This window comes from Eublepharis macularius, chromosome 7 (assembly GCF_028583425.1).
Source record: "Eublepharis macularius isolate TG4126 chromosome 7, MPM_Emac_v1.0, whole genome shotgun sequence".
Classification (NCBI taxonomy): domain Eukaryota; kingdom Metazoa; phylum Chordata; class Lepidosauria; order Squamata; family Eublepharidae; genus Eublepharis; species Eublepharis macularius.
This window is the reverse complement of record NC_072796.1, coordinates 94,647,317-94,665,875: the sequence shown is the minus strand read 5'-3', so window position 1 is coordinate 94,665,875 and position 18,559 is coordinate 94,647,317. Positions and strand designations below refer to the sequence as shown.

The 18,559-nt window shown below is 45.9% G+C and overlaps 1 protein-coding gene across 1 annotated transcript in view; it reads left to right on the top strand.

The window, feature by feature from the left end:
- The first annotated feature begins 1,616 nt into the window (after positions 1-1,616).
- Positions 1,617-18,559, top strand: part of PPP1R42 (protein phosphatase 1 regulatory subunit 42) — a 35,363-nt gene continuing 18,420 nt past the window's right edge. Inside the window, exons 1-5 of the mRNA XM_054985325.1 lie at positions 1,617-1,736; positions 10,031-10,224; positions 11,219-11,385; positions 12,725-12,863; positions 16,920-17,036. Of these exons, the coding sequence (XP_054841300.1) occupies positions 10,096-10,224; positions 11,219-11,385; positions 12,725-12,863; positions 16,920-17,036 (552 nt within the window). The 5' untranslated portion in view covers positions 1,617-1,736; positions 10,031-10,095. The remainder of the gene's footprint in view (positions 1,737-10,030; positions 10,225-11,218; positions 11,386-12,724; positions 12,864-16,919; positions 17,037-18,559) is intronic.

Genomic DNA, 18,559 nt, shown 5'->3' with positions numbered 1-18,559 from the left:
AATATCTTCTTTTGAAGCATGTTTTCACTCTGTGGCTGTTCCACAAAGTGGTGAGGGCATGATTTTTTGCAGCACAATATGTGGCAATGGACATGATTTAAGACTGTGTGATATATTTTGGGTGAACCTATGTAAAAATCAAGAGGATTCATGAGGATCCATCCTTTTGAAGCATTTTTTTTGCACTGTGGCAGTGCCATGGTGGATATATGATTCTTTTGCAGCTGCCTATACAGTAAGTCATTATCTACAATATGACGGTGTTTTTATTTTGTTTCAAAGTAAAAATCATATGAATTCATGAGGATCCATGTCTCAGATTTACATTTTTGCTCTATGGCGGCACCACCAAGTGGCGAGTGGAGATTTTTGTGGTTCAGTCTGTGGCTATCGTCATGGTGTGATGCTTTATGGTGAGTTTAGGGTGAACCAATTCAAAAATCTAGAGGATCCATGCTTTCGAACCACGTTTTTGCGGCGTCACCCTGCCACCAAGTGGTGAGTGGGTGATTTTTGTGGTTCAGTCTTTGGCTATGGACATAATATGGGAATGTATGCTGAGTTTTGGGTGACCTGATGTAAAAATCCAGAGGATCCATGAGGATCCGTGCTTTCGAACCACATTTTTACGGAATGGCAGCACCATGAAACAGCGAATGCATGATTGTTTTGGTTCTGCCTATAGAATTAGGCATATTCCACAATGTGGCAGTGTTTTTATTTTAAAGTAAAAATCATATGAATTCATGATATCCGTGCCCTGGATTTACATTTTTGTGCTGTGGTGGCACCACATATTTTTGGATCTGTGTTTTTTATGTTTCACCCTGTGGACCTGTCTGTGATATGTTGTTTGATGTTACATTTGTGGGTGTTCTATTTAAAAAACTATAGGATCCGTGTGGATCCTGGTTTTACTTTCTTCCTTCATAGGGATTGGACTGCAATCCCAATATGACCAATGGCACAGTCCTCCTGCTTCCCCTGCATGCAGTTGGGTGACTGTGTCAGATGGGGCATGCAGTCCTCCACTTGTCAGAGGATATCTTGGGAAGTATAACACACAAGCAATAGGTCTGCACAGTCGCACACAGCTGGGCCCACCACCAGTGGCCGCAATAGTGTCACATAAAACAGAGCATAAATAATATAAAAGCAGAACTCAGTAAAACTCATTTTATAACTCATTTATAAGCAAATAAGCCCAGTTCTCTCTCCTTCCTTGTTAATGAACACTAAAACCACTAAAATCAAATCTAAAAATCCCTTTAAAACATAAAATAACCACAAACATGATATACAGAAATTATGAAAGTTGGTCTTCATGTCCTGGCAGGAACCACTGAGCTCAGTTTCCAACACTGCCATGACCCAGACTGAACATCTTTACCTAGAACAGGCGGAAACCATCTGTCGCTCAACCACCCCACCCCCGCATTCCCAGGTATCATGTGTAGGTCACAGGTGTACCCGCCCCAAGTGTACAGGGAACCATTTGATTGGAGGATGTCTGGTAGCCTTCTGTCACCATAGCAACCCGTCGCTTCTCTCCGGCAGTGAATTCTTCTTCCTCTTTTTGCCATTGCCAGAGCGACAAATCCCCAAAGGAGCGGCGGGGCAAAGGGAGTCCAGGCTAATGCCATGCAAGGAGTCGGGGAGGGAGGGAGGGAGGTGGTGCCGGGATGAAGAGTGAGTTTGAAGGCCCTGCTGTCTCCATAGAAACCAGCCCTTGAGACGTGAGTGCGTCAGACGGTTTTCTTTGGGGGGCGGCTCAGGCCTCGTCGGGACCAAACTCAAGATTCCGTTTGAGGACTAGGACTGTCCATAGTGAGGACACACGGACACAGACACGGACGTACTGTGCCTGTAGGAGAAGAAAAGGGCTCTTGTATAGTTTGTGTCTCCCCCATGGAAATGGCTGAGCTTTGCAGCCCTTTTCTCCTGCTAGTTTTCTTCTGGCCGGGAGTCCACAATCTGCAATGATTCTGGCTGAAAGAAAAACGCTTGGGGAGGAGGGCTGCAAGGAGGTAAGCCCTGGGAGGGGGGACTCATCCTCTAAACTCGGACTCTCATATTTAGTTTGGACCTCCTGACTACGGGACATTTGCCTGCACAGTGAAAAGGACAGTTCTTACTCACTTGCTGTGCAGAAATCAAAGGTCTTTTTTCAAGAGAGTGTTTCTGATTCAGGGGTCTTGCATTTTCTTAATCTTCAGATCCTGATCTTTCGCAGTTATGAAAATGTGATACTTCTTTCCTTAACATAGCATGTCTATTGCTATTTCAGGTGTTATCTTCTAGAATGTGGCTGTATAAGTGTTAAAGCCTTTTAGTGAATAGTGTTTGGATGATGCCAATGACAACTCCTTTCCCTATTGCTATGACATTTCTAGCACTCTTGGTAAAAGTTCTGAAAAACGCTTATCCAGCCCTTTTTTAAAAGGGGTGGGAAGACCAGCCAGGCTCCCCAGCTTTACCAGCTATGTTCTGAATTTTTATGAACCTTTTTAATTCCATCTGTGTGTGTCTCCTTTCTGCCATTGAAATGAAAATGTTTGTTTTGATTTTTAAAAGTAGTGAACAAGAATGCAAGAACTGGTATTGTCTCTGGACTATAACTGTTGACAATATAGCACTAACAGGAGAGGAAGAGGAAACAGGGTTTTGTTGTCCTTTGAGAATAATTGCCTGAAAATGCCCTTTACAAAATTCCAGGGACTTTTCTGGGAACAAAAGACAAATATAAATTTAAGTGATGTTTCAGTTTATTTTTTCAAATGTGCATTTATCAGATAATCCAATGCTCAAATAAACATACCTGGATCAGTTCCACAGAGTCTCACCATCCATAACAGCCTTAACAACGTTGAGGTTCCAAATCCAAGATCAACATCAAGTTGCTTTCTAGGACTACTTGCAGTGGAGGATTGTGAAGCAAAGGATAATGCATGTCTATTGCAAACAAAGTTGTATTGTGTTCATATGTTTTAATTTAAGCAATTCATATAGAAAGCTGATTTAATCAATATTTGCCCATATAAGGTTTGTGTAGCCATCAACTGCTATTTGGACTATTATAATAGTGTACTGATTCATCCAAAACCCAGTTCAAAACTATAATTCTACAATTAAGATTTGTTTTAATTTTTATTAAAGTCAGTATTGCAGAGGTTACACTGAACATATACAATCCATGAACACTTGGGCATAATATCCACTCTAATGCATTTATTAAGAAAGGTAATGTCAGATTGTACCTGTGCAAATTATTTTCATGAGGTTAATAGATTTCCACTCTATGAAGCTGAATGTGGTGCCTTCCCTGAAGATAGTTTCAGGTAGGTAGCCATGTTGGTCTGCAGTAGAACAGCAAGATTTGAGCCCAATGGAGCTTTGACTCTCGAAAGCTTATACTCTGAAAAGCTTGTTGCTCTCTAAGGTGCTACTGGACTCAAATCCTGTTGTTCTACTGCAGACCAACATAGCCACCTACCTGAAACTATCTTCAGGATGTCAGGGCTTGCCGCGGCTGCCGCTGGGCGTGGCACTGGGCGGTCTGCTCCTGACGTCACAGGGGGGCCAGGGACTCTGCAGGACCCTGCTCTGTGGAAGGAGGGGCGGTATACCTCACCCAGACTCCCTCTCAGTCCACTCGCTGGCCTGCTCAACCTGGCCTGCTTACCCTCTGCGTCCTCCTTCATCTCCTCCTTCCAGAACTCTCCTCCAAGCCTCCACCCTTGCATTCTACTGCTCTCACTCCACATCATCACTCCTCACTCACACCCACCACCCCAGAGCTCTTCCCAGCCACCCTTTATAGGGTTTCCTCTCTCTGCCCCGCCCTCCTTCTAGGCTTGTTCCTTCTCCTGACCGGGCCCAGCTGTGCGTCCCTCCAGGTGTTTCCCCCCAACCACTAATCCCTCCTGGGCTCCTTTGCTTTGCTGGTAGGGTGGGGTTGAGTGCAAGCCATCCCCAGCTGAGGGCTCCTTGGCCTTGCTCACGAGGAGCTGCCCCAGCCAGCCTCTGTGCTATTGAGCTTGCCTGGCCTTGCTCACGAGGAGCTGCCCCAGCCAGCCTCCGTGCTATTGGGCTTGCCTGGCCTTGCTCATGAGGTGCTGCCTTAGCCAGCTTCTGCGCTGCCAGCTCAGCAATGCTGGGCGGGGCTACCCATCTCCTCCCCCAGAATGCCTGTGGCAGCCCCCCCTGGAGAGGCTTGGCTTCTAGCAACTCCTGAGCCAGGCTGCTGTCTTCTAGCCATGGTGTGGCTCTGGGCTGTAGAGGCTGCTTCCTCTCCCTGCCAGGTAAGGGCTCTGCTTGGGTTGCTGCTGCTGCTGCTGCTGCTGCTCCCACATTCCCCCTGCTGTGGCCCTTTCCCTCTGGCCTGCTTAGCCCCCTTTCTTCCCCCTGGAAGGTGGGACTGGCTGGTCTCTCCTTGCCCCCTCCACCCCTCTGAGGTTCTGGCCTTTTACCCCTTCCCCCTGGAGTAGGTAGGTTCTGGCCCTGGTTGCCGGCTTGGGGGGTGGGGTTGCTGCCACCCTTTTGTCCCCTGCTGTTCCCTCTTGTCAAGTCTGGGGGCTGGGGCTCAGACCCCGGACACACACCCCCTCTTAGCCTGGACGTTGGCTTGGAGGGGCCCGGCTCGAAGAGGCGGGACATGAAATCCGCATCCAGGTGGTTGACCCCCCGGCGGTACACTACGGAGAATTGGAATGGCAGAAGGGAAAGGTACCACCGCAGGATGCGGGGGTTGTGCTCCTTCATCCTGTGCATCCACTGGAGTGGCGCGTGATCCGTCATTAGCGTGAACGGGTTGTTGGCTAGGTAATACCGTAGTGCTCCTATGGCCCATTTGATGGCGAGGGCTTCCCGTTCTACGGTGGCATACTTCTGCTCCGCGGGCTGGAGCTTGCGGCTTATGAACAGGATGGGTACCTTTATTCCTTCTTGCTCCTGCATTAGGACTGCCCCAAGGCCTGAGGCCGACGCATCGGTTGCCAATATGAAAGGCCGCTCAAAGTCCGGGTTCCACAGCTTTGTTGTGTCGGACAGGGCGGTGCGCAGGTCAGTGAAGGCAGCCACCTGTTCCGGGGTCCAGCTGAGACGATTGGGGCTGCCCTTCTTCAGACAGTCAGTCAGGGGGGCTGAGCGGGCCGCAAAATGTGGGATGAAGCGCCCATAATACCCCATGAGCCCCAGAAACCGCCTGAGCTGCCGCTTGGTTTGTGGTTGGGGCACGTCTGCGATGGAGGCCACCTTTTCAGGTGGTGGCCGGACCTGCCCTCCCCCTATCACAAAGCCCAGGTACCTGAGTTCCTGGAACCCCAAGTGGCTTTTCTTGGGATTGGCCTTCAGACCCGCTTTCTGTAGTGCCTTGAGGACCCTTTCCAGGTGCCGTAGGTGGGTGGGCCAGTCAGGGCTGAAGATGACGATGTCATCGATATAGGCCATCGCGAAGTCCCGACAGTCCCCCAGGACTTGGTCCACCAACCGCTGGAAGGTAGCTGCCGCCCCGTGGAGACCGAAGGGCATGCGGCGGAACTGGAAGAGGCCCCGGGGGGTGGCAAAGGCGGTTTTCTCCCTATCCTCAGGGCGCACTGGTACCTGCCAATACCCCTTCGTCAGGTCGAGGGCCGACAGGTACCGGGCTGGCCCCAGCTGCCCGACCAGGACGTCCGCCCTGGGCATGGGGTAGGCATCGAACTTGGCCACTTTGTTCAGTTCCCGGTAGTCGATGCAGAAACGGGTCGTCCCATCCGGCTTCGGCACCAACACTATAGGGCTGCGCCACTCACTCTGGGAGGGTTCAATGACCCCCATGCGCAGCATCTCCTCCGTCTCCTGGTTCACTGCCTCCCACTGCTTCCGGGGAATGGGGCGCCAGGTCGACCGGGCAGACTGCCCCGGCTGGGTTGGGATGGCATGGTGCACTAATTTTGTAACCCCGGGGCGTCTTGAAAAGACCCCGGGCACTCGCTTCCACAGGTCCTGCAGCTGGGCCTTTTGGGCAGGGTCGAGCTGAGGGTCCACCTGTGGTTCCTCGAACTCTGGGGCCTCGGCAGTCCATGGCAGCTCACTGTCAGGAAGCTCCAGGGGGTCCTCAGCCAGCCGGCACTCCTGGCTGTCCCGCTCATACCACCTCTTCAGCAGGTTCACGTGGAGCGTCTTCCTCTGACGTCGACGAGGCCCACACTGGACCTCATAGGTTGTGGGCCCTAATACTTTTGTCACCACATAGGGGCCTCGCCAGGGGTCCCCCTCCTCCCTGGGGAAAACTGTGCGGTGGACGAGGACCTTCTCCCCTAGCTGGAAGGTTCTCTGTCGCGTACCCCGGTCGTACGCAGCCTTCTGTTGTGTCTGGGCATGGGCCAGCTGTCGGCCTGCTTCCGCTTGAAACTGCTGCACCCGCTCGCGGAGTTGGCTCACATACTCCTGGACTGGGGGAGCTGGGGGGGCTGGCTTGGGGACCCCATTGCTCCACCAGGCGGGAGAGCATTCCCCGTGGCTTCCGCCCGTACAGCAGTTCAAATGGGCTAAAGCCAGTGGAGGCCTGGGGGGTCTCTCGGAGGGCAAACATCAGGGGATCGATATACAGGTCCCACTGGTGAGGTTTGTCATGCGTCATCTTTTTCAGGGCCTCCTTAACCGTCTGATTCAGGCGCTCTGCCAATCCATCTGTTTGGGGGTGGTAGGCAGAGGTGAACACCTGCCGGATCCCCAAGTTCTGACAGAGCTGACGCATGGCCTTTGCTCGGAAGGGCCCTCCCCGGTCCGTCAAGATTTCGCTGGGCAGCCCCACCATCGCGAACAGCTTGGACAGCGCCCGGACCACCCCCGGGGTCTGCATAGTTTTTAAAGGAATGACCTCTGGGAAACGTGTGGCATAGTCCACGATCACCAGGGCAAAACCGTATCCCCGGGATGTGCGCAGCAGTGGGCCGATGAAGTCCATCGCTATCCGCTGGAAGGGCACCCCCATCACTGGCAGCGGGGAAAGAGGGGCCTTTGGCGGGCGTCTCGCTGCCACCCTCTGGCAGGTGGGGCAGGAGCGGCAGTGTGCCTTCACGTCTGCGTTCACTGAGGGCCAGAAGAAACGCTCGAGGATCTTCCTCAGGGTCTTGTGGTGCCCCAGATGCCCGGCCCATGCATGCTCATGGGCCGTGCGGAGGACTTCGGCCCGGTAGGCTGCTGGCACCAATAGCTGGCGGACCTCCCCCTGGCCATTTGGGGCGCGAGCTATGCGAACCCAAACCCCTCCTTGCTTCTCGATGCGAGGGAGCCGTTGGGCCCTCCGCTCATCCCGCACCTGCTCCTCCTCCCGAGCTGCTGTCTCTCGTAAGTGCTGCAAGGACTCATCTGCCCCTTGGGCATCGCGGAATGGGCGGTCTGCCGGGGGTCCAGCTGGGTCTTCAGCCCGTGGTTCTGCCCCTGGTCTGACAGAGGGACCCTCGTCTGGGTCGGCGGCCTCCTCCACTTGCAGAACTGGGGCGACTCGTGGGCCTGCCACCCCCCCTGCTGCCTCTCTGAGCAGCCTGTAGAACTCCGGGGCATCTCTTCCCAGCAGCATTGGGTGGGGTAAGTGGGCTACCTTGACGACCTCTATGCGACGGATCGCCCCCAGGTATTCCACCATCACCCAGACCGCAGGATACGGCAGGGTGCGGCCCATCACATCCGTCACCGGGATCCAGCGGTGCACTGGGGTGGCAGCTGGGACGAGTTGGGTGTGGATCGCCGAGACTGCACTCCCTGAGTCCAACAGGGCCTGCAGGCTCTGCCGGCCTATCCTCACGGTGGCGCACAGACTCTGTACCCTCTTGCCAGCTGGCGGGTTAATTTCCCAAGCCAACGCACATACCACGGGCGAGGAGGCTGTGGGGGCGCAGGCTTGCATCCGCTGCTCTACGGCTTGCATTAGCTCTGCCTGAGCTGTTTGGAAGGCCGCCTCCAGCTTCCCCCGTATCCTGTCCAAGCGTTCCTCCAGCCACAGTCTGAGGTCTGCTGGGGCGGCGGCGTCGGGATACATCCCTTCGACTGGCGCCTGCGTCGGAACAACTTTCCCCGTACGGGCCACCAACTTGTCAGGGCTTGCCGCGGCTGCCGCTGGGCGTGGCACTGGGCGGTCTGCTCCTGACGTCACAGGGGGGCCAGGGACTCTGCAGGACCCTGCTCTGTGGAAGGAGGGGCGGTATACCTCACCCAGACTCCCTCTCAGTCCACTCGCTGGCCTGCTCAACCTGGCCTGCTTACCCTCTGCGTCCTCCTTCATCTCCTCCTTCCAGAACTCTCCTCCAAGCCTCCACCCTTGCATTCTACTGTTCTCACTCCACATCATCACTCCTCACTCACACCCACCACCCCAGAGCTCTTCCCAGCCACCCTTTATTGGGTTTCCTCTCTCTGCCCCGCCCTCCTTCTAGGCTTGTTCCTTCTCCTGACCGGGCCCAGCTGTGCGTCCCTCCAGGTGTTTCCCCCCAACCACTAATCCCTCCTGGGCTCCTTTGCTTTGCTGGTAGGGTGGGGTTGAGTGCAAGCCATCCCCAGCTGAGGGCTCCTTGGCCTTGCTCACGAGGAGCTGCCCCAGCCAGCCTCTGTGCTATTGAGCTTGCCTGGCCTTGCTCACGAGGAGCTGCCCCAGCCAGCCTCCGTGCTATTGGGCTTGCCTGGCCTTGCTCATGAGGTGCTGCCTTAGCCAGCTTCTGCGCTGCCAGCTCAGCAATGCTGGGCGGGGCTACCCATCTCCTCCCCCAGAATGCCTGTGGCAGCCCCCCCTGGAGAGGCTTGGCTTCTAGCAACTCCTGAGCCAGGCTGCTGTCTTCTAGCCATGGTGTGGCTCTGGGCTGTAGAGGCTGCTTCCTCTCCCTGCCAGGTAAGGGCTCTGCTTGGGTTGCTGCTGCTGCTGCTGCTGCTGCTCCCACATTCCCCCTGCTGTGGCCCTTTCCCTCTGGCCTGCTTAGCCCCCTTTCTTCCCCCTGGAAGGTGGGACTGGCTGGTCTCTCCTTGCCCCCTCCACCCCTCTGAGGTTCTGGCCTTTTACCTCTTCCCCCTGGAGTAGGTAAGTTCTGGCCCTGGTTGCCGGCTTGGGGGGTGGGGTTGCTGCCACCCTTTTGTCCCCTGCTGTTCCCTCTTGTCAAGTCTGGGGGCTGGGGCTCAGACCCCGGACACAGGGTACACTTGATTGTTCTTTATATGTGTGTTGAGTAATTCTCATGTTACATCCAACACATGTGCAGCTGAATGTGCATTGAAATCTCACACTGATCCAAGTAATGGTCCCTGGTTTCATTTGTAAAGTAAGTGAATGCGCATTGGCGCTTTCTTACACATGGCTGTATGATTGTTCACAGTAACATGTGAACAGGGCTGGAGTGTTCTAGTTTTGCAATATTATCACTGACATGTAATTAGGAGCTCAGTTCCAATCATGAAAGTCCTGCTGAATGGAATTTATTTCCTGGTAGTATGTCAAAATTTATTTTCCTCGAAACAAGTCCCATTAAAAAGACCTGAGCAGGATTCTGAGTAGACTTATATTTGCTCTCAGTCAATCAGTAATTTAGATTGAGGAACTAAGGTCCCAAATATAGGAAATTTTTTTAAAATAATAAATTTATAAAAACTCCTGATGGCAGGAACTATCTGAGAAGCGCTCACAAAGGATGAAATGCTTCTTTTTAAATAGTGGGAGCTGCAATGTGTGCATCTGTAAGGTATGCTGTTTTTGTATCGACTGTCAGTTTTATTCATATTAAAATGTATGCTGATTTAGTCTATAAAATATAGATAGGATATATCTGGTAAGATTTCTTAAACAGGTAGCAGTTGTACGTCCAGGTAAACCATAATAAGGATTGGGTTATTTGTGTAATAATGTATAAGAAAAACAAATGACAAATATTATCCTCTGTATTCTAAATCAATTAGGAAAATCTTTAGCAAATATATGAGAGAAATCCTGTTTCAACTGAAATATTTCATAGAATCTAGAATGTTGCAGAAAATGTATATAATAATACTTTTTTTTAATTTTAAGGCTCTGTGTGACAAGGATACATGGGTATTGAACTCTGAGTTGAGAATTGGATTTATTGCCAAACTATGGTTCGCTTAACATTGGAGCTCATTGCTAAAAGTCTCAGTCAAAAGAATCGCAGAGATGAGTCCTTGGCCCAGCACCTGAGGAAAATAACTCATCTTAAGCTATCTAATAAAAATATAGATATCATTGTAAGAATACTCTTTTTTATTTGCAATTACAACTTCTTTTTAATTCAACATTTAACCAGTGCTTAATTTTATTTTTATGTTAATTGTTAGCAAAAGAAGTATGGGAGGGATCTCGGAACTATGATGTATTTCATGCAATGAAAACAATTAGCTTGCAAATAGTTTGAGTATTTTTCTTTGAGATATCAGGCAGTTCAATAAATGCACTTCTTGTTTGCAAAGAATTAGTTAGAACTGGAATAAATTAGTTAGGTTGAAGTAAATTGTTTTCAATCTGGCTGGTATTTTGGAAACAAATACGGGTTTTCACTCTAGTTGCGTACAATGGCAATGAACAGATGCTTTTCAGAAATTTGCTTGAAGTTTGCAAAAAATACTAATATGCTTTGTCACATATTCTGGGATAATCTGCAATTCTAATAAAACTCTCTGTTGAAAAATATTGGCATGCCAAAGAGATTGTTTGGCTGTTTTTCTCTGAACCGCACACCGCCATGCCATAATACAAAGTGCTTTGGAAAGTTTCCTCAGTTTCAAAGAGTTTGCCACAAGACATGGAGGCTGCTGCTCAAGAAATAAAAACTCAAAAGTCCCATTGGACATGTAGAAATACTTGAATGTTTCTTTGGATTCCAGCCATGATAAATAAAGATAATATTCATGTGCTGGGCTGCAGTTTGAATATATTTGTTGAGGATGGCAAGCTACGACTAGTTGGGTTAGGACAGAGGTTTTTTTCCCTAAACCAAGAGGTGCTAGATGTCTGGTGTTTGCCACCTTGGGGGTCCAAGCCTGGCAGCCCAAAGATGCACATATTGTATGCCAGCGTGTACTACCAGAAACAAAGGTCCTAGTTTAAGATAGCTTGTTATTTGCGGAAGTATAACAGGCCATGCAACAGTGAAAGAAAATCCACATTTGGAAAAATTAGAATGCATAAGCAGTTACTCAAGAGTGAACTTTACAGAATAATGCCTTTCCTTCTTTCTCTTAGGATGACCTATCTTTGTGTAAAAACATTAATGTCCTTTATTTGTATGATAACCAAATAAGACAGATACGTAACCTGGACTTTGCTACAAACCTAAGACACCTGTACTTGCAGAACAATTGCATTGCACAAATTGAAAATCTAACATCATTAATAAAACTTGAAAAATTGTAAGTGAAAAATAATTTTCTCATATTTATCCATAAATTGGCCTAAGGAATGCAAGAGTAAATTAATTGTACTGAGTATGTTTCAAATATGAAAAGATTTTGCTCTGGCTATATAGTAATTTTGTCTTCATGTTCTGTAAATCGCAGAGGAAAATTTTGATGGACCAGTTAGCTATGTGTTTGACTCTCTTTCATTTAAATCAATGGGACTACTAAATGCAAGCTACACCATGTCCCAATTTGGCAGCTAATAATAATTGGAATGTGCATATTTCTTTCCATTTCAGTATTAGGTTTATGTATAGATTATTCAGTCAATTATGTGCCTTAAGATTCTCAGTTTGGTTGCCCCATCCCAGTTCTACACATTTGCTTTGGATAAAACTGCATACAATAGCTGATTCCTCTGATGCGTAATTTAGCCACAAAAAGCTGTCAGCAGACGGTCTAGCTATAGATGACAGGTGCAGTGTGGGGAGGTGAGAGTTTGACTGTTACCTGTAAAAGGGCAGGCATCAGAGAGGTTTCTCTACTAACACTAAAAGCAGCCTGAGAGGGGTTGATGGGGGATCACAGCACAAAATGGAAAACTCCTCCTTTTAGAGTTGCCAGTCCCCCGCCTCCACCCCTGCCCCCACTTACATGGCCGGCAGGGGGGACCTGCCTCCTGGAGTGCTCCAAAGCCACATGGCACACTCCCAGGCCCAAATCAGCCCAAATTTGGCCAAATTGGGCTGCTGCAGAGCGCAGCAGTGCTTTTGTGCTCTGCAGCAGCCCGATTTGGCTCGAATCTGGCCAGATTCATCTTAAATTCAGCTCAATTTGGGCTGCTGCAGAGCACAGGAGCATTCCAAGTCCCCTTGCGCTGCCCAGCAGCACTGCACAACGACCTAATTCAGCCCCCTGTGGCGCTCCCAGGGGCAGCATGTGGTCTGAACAATGATATCACTTCCTGGAAGTGATATCATTGTGTGGTATGGGAGCGCACATAAGGAAAACTGTAAAGGTAAGTGCCAGGCCTCCCACCTCCTGCCCAGGTGGTAGGGGGACATGGCAACCCTACCCCCTTGCCATATCAAGGCCCCAGGTCTATTTGTTTGTGGCTAAATTATATTTGCAAGGTCCAGACACAGATTCAATATCACACGTAGTTTGGCCCTTCATAGTAAGCTTATTAGTTTACTGGAACCTACTTTCAGGTAGATATGTTGGGGTGGTAGTTTAATGTTTATTTGTTATTATTCAGTAAGGTCATATAAGAAGCTTTTTTGCTTTCAAAACTGTATGTGTCTGCATTTTAAAACAAATCATGAAGTCACTTTTATATTGTTCTCTTAAGGTATCTGGGTGGCAATTACATCACTGTAGTGGAAGGCTTAGAGAATTTACAAGAACTGAGAGAGTTGCATGTTGAAAGCCAGCAGCTTCCCCTAGGAGAAAAGCTCTTGTTTGACCCAAGAAGTCTTCATTCACTAGCAGTAAGAATGTAGAGTTTAGATGACATTCAGTGATGGACGCTGATTACAAAAAAATTGCAGTGGGAGTTACTGTGCCGGCTAACTGATACTTTACTTCCATTTGTCAGAGCTCTACTCCCACAGGACTTTCAGACAGCAAAGGGCTATTTCTTCCTCATTAAAAACATTCTTTAAAATGCAGAGTGACCAATTCTAGTTTTCCAGAAAAAAACTTTATTTTGTTTTCCAGTAATTTCTGGTGAATTTTTATTTTGCATTCATTTCCCATCCGGCAATGTAGCGAACAATCCTAAGCAGCTCTGCTTTGATATTATTCAACGGGGCTAACTCCCAAATTCCCAATAAAATGTTCTTACTATTGCAACCATAATAAAGTTATAATACAGTTGACAAACTGGATAATAGCATATTTACTTGTAAGTAAATGCCGTTAATTTCTAAATTAATGGCATTTACTTGCAAGTAAATATGCTATTATCCAGTTTGTCAACTGTATTATAACTTTATTATGGCTGCAATAGTCATACTTCTAAGTAGATATGCTTAATTTGGAATCAAAGCCCCATTTTACTTTCTGTATTCTAAAGAAATAAATGATGTAGGAAGAAATTTCTAAATATGTTTTTTTCCTAATTGTTTATTAGAGCAAATAAAGTTTTGCAAATGTTTTTGCTTTTATTGATTGTAAGGTAATTTAAATGCCCCTTGGAACTAAAAGGCAGCATAGTTTTTAATCAAAAACTAAAGTGAAAGTCCTGTGCAGGTGCCTTATACTGAGTCAGACCATTGGTCCATCAGGGTCAGTTGTCTGCTCAGACTTGCAGTGCCTTTCCACCTACTGAAAATGCCAGCAATTGAACCTGGGACTGCCTTTATGCTCAGCAGAAGCACTGTCATTGAGCCACAGCCGCACCTTAAAGTTTCACAGCTTCAGTGAAGCTGTCCCAAATCACCTTAACTTCATCGCACTTGCCCTGTCTCTTGATTCTCCTGTGCTCTCTCCCCATTAATCATTTACTAATTTTTCTGTGCACTTCTAAATTTCTTTTTGTAAAGTCAGGAGAAATAAGAATTAACAAAAGCAAGCTTGTAAGTAGCCACTTCCTTTGTTGCTTGTGGTAAGAAATGCCTCCAGGTGACCAAGGAAGGGAAGATAGATCTGTTACCTTTTTCATTGAAAACAGTAATGTGCCACAACAATTTACCACAAGTATATATGGAGAGACAGGCTAGTAAACATTTTGTGACTAGTAACTTTTGTAGATTTATTTGTGAGGTTGTACAAAAGTTACCTAAAAAAAGTTGAAAACCTTGGGCAAGTAAACCCTTGAATTGTCAGTTCTTATGTTCAGCAGTGTTGCACAGGAGTTGTATGCAATAGCTACTTCCTATAATACTTTGGTTATTAAAGTAGACACTAGTTTTTCTTTCTTTAAACCATTTATATTTAATTTTTTCTCCTTAGACTGAAGTCATGTAACAATGGTCAAATCCACATTCACCCATTACCCGCATGTTTATCGGATATCTTCCGTTTGCCTCCAATCCGCGATTTTTTCCCTCTTCGTTCACATTCCTGCTTCCAATCCGTCTTTCTCGCGCGTCCCTCCGGTCACATGGCCGCTTGAAAACCGCTTTTTTGGGCGGGACCTTTTTTCCCTCCCATTTTTTTTTATTTTTTTGAGCGCACTTTTCTGTTATTTCAGTCTTGCCTTATAAAGAAACATCATTGAAGATAATGATGCCTCTCTTTCCCCCACTGACAGCACTGATGGCTCTCTCCCGTTTCTTTTTTAGAAATTTGGAAGCATGTGGGAAGCTTTCGTGGGCATTTCCTATGCAGGACAGTTCAGTGCCTGAATTTTACTGAAGTTTCACTTCTTGGAGTGTCATTATTTCGATATTTCGTAATTTCGATATTACAGTAATATAAAATTTAAAAAATAAAAAACAGTTAAAAAGGAAGTTTCGCGAGTCCGTTCTGAGGATGGATTCACCCCAAAATGATTTTTCAAACTACCAGATTTGATTCAGAAACAGCATAACCAATAAATCCAATGCTGTGAAGTCAAAAACAGTCTTTTGCAGACTACGGAGCACTTGCAAGTTGAATCAGCCAATAGGAACTCTCGGAACGGCTGGAGAGACAGGAAGGGGGGTGGTTTTTAAAAAAACCGCGTAAATTGCTCATTGGCCCGTTCACGGCCACCGTGAAACTCCCGTTGAAAACCTGTGACCACATATTCGGGAGAAATGCGAATGAAATGCGTCTGTTTAATGAGGTAATGTGACCGGCACTCGGGATTGCGTGGGGAATGCGGGGAACATGCGACTTAGAATGAGTAATGTGGATTTGCCCAATGTAACAAGAAGGTGCACAAATACAAAAACATAAGTTAACATATAAAAAGAAGCATGGAAAGGAAAAACAAAAAGTAAAACCAATACAAATTAAAAATATGAACAGATTTAGGAACAGCTGCATAGATTAAAAACACAGGCACAGATAAGAAATCGCAACCAAACCTGCCAAAGCAGTTTGCCCTCCCCCAAATGACCTTATTTGTTATATACTTATATACTGCCTCTTCACCATGTTTAGTTCTTGAGGCAGTTTACAGCATACATATGCATTACAATGTAAAAATAATATAGATACAAACATTAAAACTGATAATGTAATATTAAAATATAAATTCAAACATTAAAAACATATCATGCATGCCTTCCTAAATGCAGCCAATGAAGATGCCCTCTGCATCTTCTCTGGTAGGCCATTTCAGAGGACTGGACCTACCACTGAGAACTCCCATGGTCTAGTTGTGTCTATATGGACAATTCTAAGAGGGCACCACAAGACGGCTGTCTGAAAAGCATAATTGCCACATGGGAGTATATTTGTAGACAGTTATATGGGTATGAGAGCCCTAGGCTATGAAGGGCTTCAAAGGTGATACCCAGCAGTTTGAATTGGAACCAGAAGTAAGCAGGTAACCAGTAACTGAGAAAGAACCAGTTTACAATCTTTTGTTTGCCTACACATAAAAAATGTACATACAACTAATAATCTTTCTTATTAATTTAATTTAATTTATTATGTTTATATTCCGCCCTCCCCGCTTTCGCAGGCTCAGGGTGGATAACAAATACAAACATCATTAAAAACATTTAAAAACATTAAATAATACATTTAAAAACATTTTAAAAACATTAAATATTACAATTCATGCTGCATAGTGGTTCATACATGCCTCTGTGTTCGCATAGGGGTGATGGTTTAACCCCCCCTTCACGGGGGGGGGGGGGCGGGCACTGCCCCCCCGTGAATATCATTCTTAGGACAGCTAACCCATGAATGTTCCAAGTTCCCATGAATCTGTTTCTTTCTGAAAATTTGAAGATATTTTTCTATTGTATTGCAGTTCAGAACTACTTCCTAAAATATGGATTCCTAGCTATAGCTTGTGTATGGGCATGTTTTCTTCATGATCAGTTTATCAAAATTGATTTATTATAATGAATGTGAAAGACTCCCTGGTCCATTTTATCTCAATTTTATGGAAAGCCAGATCAAGCTAAACTACTATCATGCTGGCAGATAAAGACAAATTTGGCAAGGTTTATTTCATTTATTAGGTTAGGTTGATTATTAAATTAATGGTACCACTCTGGTTCATTTGATATTTTACATGTGATATTTGGTATTCAGGTACTTGGACCAGACTGATAAACTCTTTTGTTAAATTTGCAGTATGTTATTGGTTAGGATTTAAATTTTATGTGTTATACAGTATTTTAATCTTTATAAATTTTATGCTTTAGTCATACAGGAGTTTAATATATTGATAACTGTGTTGGAATTGTATTATTTGCTATGGCTTCTGAGCTAATACAATAAAACAATTGAATCTGATTTATTATAAGAAGTTTTATAAGCTGTTAACTGTCTGTTTTAGACCCAGTGCTTCAAAATGAGCTGATAATTTTGAGCTTTCTAGACTTTGTCAAAAACCTGTGTTTTTCTTCTTTTGATATCTTTTGTTTGTTTCATTTTAGAAGTCTTTAGCAGTTTTGAATATCAGCAATAACAATATTGATGAAATAAATGAATTAGCAGTGTTGGAAAACATCTCTCATCTCATAGCTGTAGACAATCAACTTCATCATGTGAAGGTAATAGAAGGGAAATGGGGATTGATCATTAATGTAAAAAGTGAGGTAATTGATAAGGTAAAGTTAATTTAATGTCATGAAGTTTATTCCCCTTTCAGACTCTAAATCGTTTATTACAGTTTTGTAAGGTTTCAAAGATAGTATAGGAAATAAGCAGAATGGAAAGTGATGCTATATATTCATTTTTTAAAATAAAGCAATCTGTGCATGGAAATACGTTTCTGTGCATGTTAAAGGTTGTTGTGAGAGAGGAAATGCCCATATGCAGCATCCCAGGAAGTACCAATGTGCCCCTCCGTGGTGTGGAGACCACCAAGCATGACTGGCACTGTGTTTTTATAAACTGGTCATAGGTTGACAAGGAAGTGAGGCTGAATCCAAATTGCAGTTGAAGAGCTTTGCACGTTCTTTGGATAAGTCAGAAGGTCCCACTGAAATAAATGGGATTTTTTTAAAGTTATGTGTACACAATCAAGTTCTTAGAATTTTAACAAGGAAAAAATTATATATAAAGTCAAAATAGAAAAGAGTCCAGGTAGCACTTTTAAGACTAACCAACTATATTGTAGCATAAGCTTTTGAGAACCACAGCTCTCTTCATCAGATGCATGGACGGTATCATCTGACAAAGAGAGCTATATTGTAGCAAAGAAAGCATATGCTACAATATAGTTGGTTAGTCTCAAGGCTTTTTTTCAGAGGGAACATGGGGAACGGAGTTCCAGCACCTCTTGAAAATACTCGGTAATAGTGCTTGAAAATAATATGATTTCAAAGAATCCCGTGTGTTTCTTCCTCATTTCCCTCCTGAGAGTTCCGCCACCTCTTTTCCCAGAAAAAAACCCCTGGTTAGTCTTAAAGGTGCTACTAGACTCTTTACTATTTTGCAACTACAGACTAACATGGCTAACTCCTGTGGATGTATAAAGTCAGGGGACCCTTGAGAATGGTGTGGGCTGTGACATGGGGTGACTGCAGCAGGAAGAAAGAATAAGCAGAAATCACACATGAACTCTTACTCTGTTTGTGGAGTTCCTAACTCACTCACTCTATAACTCCACTGATTTCCCCTTTCTATTGCAGCTACCTGCACAATATCCCATACATTTCCCAGGGCTCCTTCAACACCCAGGAGCATCTTTTGGGGAAGGGGTTTAAAGTTCTGCAGTAGGAAGGGGACGACTTCCAAGATACCTTAGGCCTCCTCACTCCATTCACAATTGATTGAGCCCATTTTTTGTAACTCTTTCAACTCGAGATTTACAAAATATTGCAGATGTTTCTGCAAATCTTGGGATGTGTTGAACTTGAATTCTACAGATTGTTTAGAATTTGGCCTATTTTTAAGTGTATAAAAATAAAGGCATAAAGATGTATGTGGTTCTAAACACCTTTGCTCCAGTTAGAACCTCCTTTGGGATGAGATATCCCAAAGTGTGCTGAAGCGAATGAGTGAAATAATAAAACTTGCATGTGCAAGCTCTTCATTATGCCTTTAAGTTCAGGCTGTAAAGCTGTGTCTC